The sequence below is a fragment of the Selaginella moellendorffii genome, unplaced genomic scaffold, assembly GCF_000143415.4.
Source record: "Selaginella moellendorffii unplaced genomic scaffold, v1.0 SELMOscaffold_21, whole genome shotgun sequence".
NCBI lineage: Eukaryota > Viridiplantae > Streptophyta > Lycopodiopsida > Selaginellales > Selaginellaceae > Selaginella > Selaginella moellendorffii.
In genome coordinates, this window is record NW_003314282.1 from 1,486,678 (window position 1) to 1,493,435 (window position 6,758).

At 43.1% G+C, this 6,758-nt stretch overlaps 2 protein-coding genes across 3 annotated transcripts; one reads left to right on the plus strand and one right to left on the minus strand.

The window, feature by feature from the left end:
* The first annotated feature begins 25 nt into the window (after positions 1-25).
* LOC9638226 (pentatricopeptide repeat-containing protein At5g27110) lies at positions 26-2,605 on the plus strand. Its single transcript, XM_024678118.1, has one exon. The coding sequence runs from the start codon at positions 26-28 to the stop codon at positions 2,603-2,605; it is 2,580 nt and encodes an 859-aa protein (XP_024533886.1).
* Positions 2,606-4,383: 1,778 nt separating this feature from the next.
* Positions 4,384-6,086, minus strand: LOC9638227 (protein O-glucosyltransferase 1). 2 transcript variants are annotated; one of them, XM_002973380.2, is made up of 6 exons: positions 5,901-6,086; positions 5,370-5,821; positions 5,138-5,318; positions 5,019-5,083; positions 4,756-4,966; positions 4,384-4,703 (listed from the first exon to the last, which is right to left on the minus strand). In XM_002973380.2, exons 1-6 carry the CDS (start codon positions 5,985-5,987, stop codon positions 4,482-4,484), a joined length of 1,218 nt encoding a protein of 405 aa, XP_002973426.2. In that variant the 5' UTR covers positions 5,988-6,086; the 3' UTR covers positions 4,384-4,481. The 2 variants fall into 2 exon arrangements, with proteins under 2 accessions (XP_002973426.2, XP_024534137.1); XM_024678369.1 differs by having other exon boundaries at positions 5,370-5,830.
* Positions 6,087-6,758: the final 672 nt, after the last annotated feature.

Here is a 6,758-nt window from a genome sequence, read left to right on the forward strand (position 1 = left end):
ATATTTTTTGCTGGCTATGAGGTGAATGGTTATCAGCTCCGGGGAACTCACAGGTGAGCTCCTTCCAAAATCCTTTCCACAGGTCTCAGAACATCGCAGCAATTCAGGCAATGGGCTCCAATCAAGTCCAGATTTTGCAGACCTCCTCCGGCACTACGCGAGAGAGAAAGATTTATCTTCAGGGAAGAACCTACACTCGCAACTCAGAGAAACCGGACTGGACCGGAGAACACTCTTGGGGAACTTGTTGGTGCAAATGTACTCCAAGTGCGGGGAGCTCGAGCTAGCTCGCGAGGCCTTTGACAGGATTCTGGAATGGAACGACTACTCGTGGACGATTGTAACTTCGGCTTATGTCAAGGCCGGGCATCACAGGCAGGCAGTGGAACTTTACCACAGGATGTGCTTGGAAGGCATGGACCCGGACGAGTTTGTTTTTGCCAGCGTCATGAACGCTTGCTCCGGCAGGAGAGAGCTCCTGGAGCAAGGCAGGATGATCCACCAGCGAATCCTCGCGACTGGTTACGACCGAGATTTAGTTCTCCAAACCGCAGTGCTCAACATGTATGGAAAGTGTGGCTGCTTGGACGAGGCCAGGGAGATGTTTGATCATCTCGGGAAGAAGAGGAACTCGGTGTCATGGAATGCGATGCTCTCGGCCTACAGCCAGTTTGGATGCTACAAAGAAGCGCTCGACTTGTTTAAAAGGATGAACTTGGAAGGGGAGAAGCCCGACTTGGTCAGCTTTGCGACAGTGTTGGCGGTGTGTAGCAGCGCTCGAGAGTTTTGCGAGGGCCGGAAGATCCACTCCATCGTCCGGGGGACGGGGATTCAAGCTGATGTCATCTTGCAAAACACTCTCGTGAGCATGTACGCGAGCTCTGGACGGATCGGCGATGCAAGATCCATCTTCGACGAGATGGAGAACAAGTCCGTGGTCTCGTGGACGGTGATGGTCTCGGCTTACGTCCAACATGAGCTCGACGAGGAAGCTCTAGAACTCTACCTGGAGATGAGCGTCAAGCCGGAGGCCGCCACCGTCTCTACCGTTCTCGCGGCTTGCTCGAGGCTCGAGGCACTGGACGAAGGGCGGGAGATCCATAGCAAGTTTCTCACGGAGAAGAAGACGAGGATCACGAGCCGGGAATCGATTCTTCTCGTGGAGAACGCGCTGGTGAACTTCTACGCAAAGTGTGGCTGCGCCGACGAGGCCGAAGAGATCTTCCACGCCATGGAGTTTCGCGATGTTGTGTCGTGGAACACCATGCTCGCGGGGCTTCTCCAAGCTGGCCGTGGATGGGAGGCTCTAAGTTACTACAGGAAGATGGTCTTGGACGGGACACAGCCAGTAACAGCAACCTTTTGCAGTGTTCTTGGAGCTTGCTCGAGCGTGAGATCTCTCCGCGATGGCCAGGCTCTCCACTCGCGGATCGTCGACACTGGCTTTGGTCCCGTTCCAGCTCTGGAGAACGCGCTGGTAAACTTCTACGCCAAATGCAGAGCAATGGATCAAGCCAGGAGATTGTTCTCCAAGATGGCCAAGAGGGAGCTCGCGACTTGGAACGCGATGATCCTGAGCTTTGCGGAGGAGGAGAGCTCCAAGAACGAGGCCATGCATCTTTACCACGAGATGAATCTCCACGGAGTGGAACCAAACAAGTTCACTCTCACCAGTGTTCTCGGAGCCTGTTCGAGCTTGGATCAAGGCAAAGCTCTCCACCAGCGGATCACTGCGAGTGGAGTCGACTCGGATCCCACCGTCGCAACTTGCCTGCTCACCATGTACGTGACGCTGGGAGACGAGAACTTGGAGCTCGCCAAGAACTTCTTCGACAAACTCCCCGCGAAGGAGGTCTTCTCCTGGACAGTGATGATCGCAGCTTGCATCGAGCGGGGATTCACCGACGAGGCACTGCAACTCTTCCGAAAGATGGACGTTCCTCCGGACAACGTCGTGTTTACTACGGTTCTCGGCGCGTGCTCGAGCCTGGAAGCCACGAAGCTCGTCCAGGCGAAGATGTTATCACCATCGTCGTCTCCGCCGGACGTGGTAGCCTCCACCGAGCTCTTGAACGCTCTCGCAAAGTGTGGAGCTCTGGACGACGCCAGGGCCGTGTTTGATGGCATCCGGGGCAAGAACGTTCTAAGCTGGACGGCGATGATCGTGGGCTACGCACAGCACGCTCGCGGGGATGGAGCTCTGGAGCTGTTTCGAGAGATGGAGCTGGATGGAATCCAAGCGGACGAGATCACGTTTACGAGCATTCTCCACGCTTGTAGCCACCGAGGACTGGTTCGTGTGGGACGAGAGTACTTCCGTTCCATGGTGGAGGATCACGCCATCGCTCCCAGTGCCGAGCACTATAATGTTGTGATGGATATGCTGGCAAGAGCCGGGAGGGTGGGCGAGGCCGAGGAGGTGGCCAAGGTTTTCCCCGCAATCAAGCACGTAGCTTTGATGACGCTGGTGAGTAGCTCCCAGGTTCATGGAGTAGACAGCTCGGTGGTGGCGAGGAAGAGGCTACTCCTTCAGGGCGATGGGTCTTGTGAGAAAGACACAGCCTCGTCGTACATTGCTCTCTCCAATTCATTCAAGAGCTTGTAACATAATTCATTACTAAAATATTACTTATTCATCTACACACAAAGTTATCTTGCACAACCCTCCTGCATTTATAAGCATCTCAAGTTGAAAATCCAGCCTTTGAGAGCCATTCCAACTTTTCAGGAAGGAATCAATCCCATGAAAAAACCATTTTTTGAAAAATAGTTGAAACAGAAAGTGGATTGATAGTACCATAATAGAGATAAATTTGAAGCAGCATATCACTCGTTCTCCACGTGTTCGAATCCTTTATGTACCAATCGACATTCTTATAAACTTCTGTCACTCAGTGGATGTAGAGTTTGCTTAAAAACCACATTAAATCCTTGACACTTGCGACAGTTATATTTAAAAGTTTAAAACCTGGACTGTTTAAAGTAATATTTTTTAATATGATATTTTGAGGTATATAGTGCTAAGAAAAGTTTATATCTTCAAAAGTACTCTTAATAGATAATAAAAATCTCAATCCTTTATAAATAGTATGGCTTTTAATTATTCTATTTGTATTTCTACTTGATATGCAACTTAGATAATTTCCCATAAATCTTTGAGATTATAAATTTCCATATCAGTATCAGTTATGCTTCCTTTATCTCCAAATTCATATGATGCACTCTCAATTTTAAAATGAATTTAAACAAAATTAACATACAAATAGTTGGTAATTTATAGTTATAATATGTTTTTTAATGATAATTTGTTTCTAGAAGTTCAAAATTTTGCACATTATTAATACAGTGTATATATATGTGCTTGTTATGCTTGTATATATTAGTTTGCACCCTCAATTCATCCATTAGTGATATATATAGAATTGTTAAATGTTTATATGATCAAGCTTACAAAGAAATGGTTAACTTGGAATCTAATCCAACCAAGGAAGGATATGATTGGATAAACACTAGAGAGTAGCTAATTTTTAATTTTAATTTAGATATAAGTCTATGCATAGCATGTATTAAATTCAAATTTCATCAGCAGAGCTTTGGGGTTTGATTCTAGTAGTTAATACTCTTTAGTAAATATAGAGAGCTGACAAATGTATAACAACACCATTTAATATTTTTACCCTCTATATGAGATTTTTGGCATTTACACATCAAAATCTTTTATAAAAGTTGTTATGAGATTAGAGTGTATAACCACACCCTAGAAAACCAAATTATAGCATAATATCTAACCATTTATTTATATATAAGAGAGGAGTGAAAGGTAGATCAAGTGCAAAGTCAAGAGCATATATAGATAACAATACTCTTATTGAAGTGATATGACATGGGTGCCAAAAAGCCCCAAAAAAATATTAAATGTATGCTCTAATTTCCAATATAAGTGGTTATTTAGAGCATAATTTTAGATATAGCATACTAGTTTTTGTATAACTAGCCATTATGTGAATAATCAGTAGCATGTTAATCAACACCTAGTATGTCATTACATTCTAGGTTAATGTTATGTGGCTACTAACAATGACTGTGTAGAAATAGTGGAATGGAGAATGAAATTTTAGTGTTCATTATTCTATTAGAACCCCTTCATGCTAAAAGAGAAGAATCATGAAATGAAACAGATAACTTAGAGATTCTTGTGGAGTTTTGCTTTTTAAATTAGAGATTATGTTCAAGTGCATCCTGAAAAAGAGTGTCACAAGATCGTGAAAACTTTAGTGAAATCAAATGGGATGATCAAAGATTAGATGACAAAAACAAGTATGTAAAAGTGTTGAGAGAGTCATAATAAATTATTTGACCCTTGGTAAATTTTCAAATTTGGACGACTTCAAAATTTAAATTATATTAAAATAAATTAACATAGAAAAAAATTAGTAAAAGGTTTATCTATATTTTATATATAGAAAAACCTATTCAACTGTTTAACACACACTACAAGGAATTAAAGGTAGCCGTTGCTTAGAAGGGCTATGCCACGGCAGATTAGAATCTAAGCTCATTGCTTGCACCCCTTGTAGTGGAACTGGCTTGAACTTCAGCAATTTTGCATAGCGTTGGAGTAGAAGTAGCATATACTCATAAACATAGTCCATTGTCAGTTGTTCTTGCAAGAAATTCTGTGCACATCTTCCCAGTGATAAAGCCTGTAAAGAAAAGTTGAATTAAACAATTTCCTTCCACTAATTATGTCCTTACTTTGTGTGGAAAAGTGTTTCCCCATTCTACCGCTTCCTGAATTGATTGACATATTTTGGTTTTCCTTACTGGGATGAAGTGGAGGTATGGGATCAGTGATCTAGAATAAAATTCTAAATACTGAGGATTGATTTGAAGCATTGTTGATCCACAAGACATCACATACTTCAGACTCACGGACCAGCCAATTCCTTCAACATAAACTTTGTACCTGCAAAAAGAATATTAATTCATTCCACTGAAAGATAAAACTCCAGCACTACCTATATGAGCATTGCTTGGATAGATCAGAAGAGCTGAAATTATTTTTAATTTCGTCATCCCAGTTCTAGCAATACCAAGAATTAGAAAAATTGTATGAAACAGATCATAAAAAAATCACCTGATGATACACAAGAATGCTTGTGGAAGAATTGCATTGCACCAGCATTGGCCGAATTTTTCCCATCCAAGTATTTCCTTTCCACTGCGCAATTGGCTCCCTTTGGAGCCACTTAATCTTTTCAGCTCCAGAAAAGATCTTCTCCCTCTCCACAGTCCAGGGAGCAATATTCACCTCTGGCCTAAATGATACTATTAAAAATATAGCTTCTAAAAAGAATAAAAAAATTTACCAGCCCCAGAAAGACCAATCTGGAAAAACAATATCGTAGTGCTCGTCCCGCGTAGTGCAGTAAGAGAAAAGAGGAGGCGGTGGCCAGACCGAATTGCTTGAGTAGTTCTTCCGCAAAACTTGTGGGCGATCTCCACACATAAACATGAGCTCCAAGTCTGGAACTTGTCCCGGGAATTCCTCGAGAAGCATACGAATCCCCCACAGCGTGTACTGTGCCCGGGTCTGGTAGCAATACCTATATCGCTCCATGTATAGCTTGCCATCGACGATCACCACACGAAAGTCCGCCTTGGACTTGGCTTCTTGCAAATCCCCCTGTGAGATCCCTGTGTTCTTCCAGGGAGAGAGGTCGCGCTCGATCCACTTGAAGTAATCCGGGCATTTGCCTTGGGCTTGAGCCGAGAAGTTGCAATTGTGGAGCTCCTCTAACGTGGAATTGACGGAATTGAGCTGAAATTGCTAAGAAACCTCAGTGAGTTAGAAATTCTGGATAGTACTCTCTCTCTCTCTGTCTCTCACTCTCTCACACCTGAGGAACTTCCAAGGGGAGCTTGATGACCAGCAAGAGAATGACGATTCCAAGGCTTGTGACGATGATCTTGTTCTTGAGAGTCATGTTTTGGAGAAGTGAAAAGGCTCTGCCTTTGCGGCCAAACAAGGAGTCGTGAGCTTGTTGTAGTTCTAGAGTGCCTGGTGCTTGGACAGCACTATGGTAGGGACCAGGAGGTTGAAAGAAAAATTTGATCATGTCAATGTCAGGACATTGTCACAAGGTTTATATTTCACAAGAAGATATTCTGGAAACCACCTCCAGAAGTCAACAAGTTTCTTTAAAGTATTAAACTCTCAGAAGTATCAAAGATTTCTTTCAAGGATCTGCGGAAGCAAAGTAATAATCCTTTCATGTTGTTTCTTTGCAAGAAATTATCAGAACCTTGTTTGTAATTACTAATGATTCAAAAAGCGATCAGTGGAGCTTGTTGGGATGAATGATGATATGATGTGATCTGGAATAAAGTTCTTTGCACTTGGAATCATTTAGTCACGACACCGCCAAAAACTTTGTTCCTAAATCTGTACCAAGGATAAGTAAATTCTAGAGTAGCTTTAGAAAAGGGAAGGAAAAAAATGGAAAAAAAAAAAAAACTATACCTCATGGTTGTAAATACTCTCTACCAGAAAGAAAAATGTTAGAACTCATCTTGGACTTTTTGCATAAAGATTCTCGTGACTTGTCCTAGCAAGCTACAAAATGTGTCATGCAAGAAATAACGCGTGATCGGAAAACTTGCCTGTTTTCCTGTCACCCTTTTGTTCAAAAATGAATGACAGAAACACAAAAGAAGGGTCATTAGCGCCCAGCTGGAGGCACGAGACCACAAATTGG

Coding starts and splice junctions, on each gene's coding strand:
- LOC9638226 (XM_024678118.1), top strand. CDS start 26: ATGGTTATCAGCTCCGGGGAACTCACAGGTGAGCTCCTTCCAAAATCC.
- LOC9638227 (XM_024678369.1), bottom strand. CDS start 5,987: ATGACTCTCAAGAACAAGATCATCGTCACAAGCCTTGGAATCGTCATT. Junction 4,967..5,018: donor TCCAAGCAATGCTCATATAG/GTAGTGCTGGAG, acceptor TTCTTTTTGCAG/GTACAAAGTTTATGTTGAAG. Junction 4,704..4,755: donor GAAACACTTTTCCACACAAA/GTAAGGACATAA, acceptor TTTTCTTTACAG/GCTTTATCACTGGGAAGATG.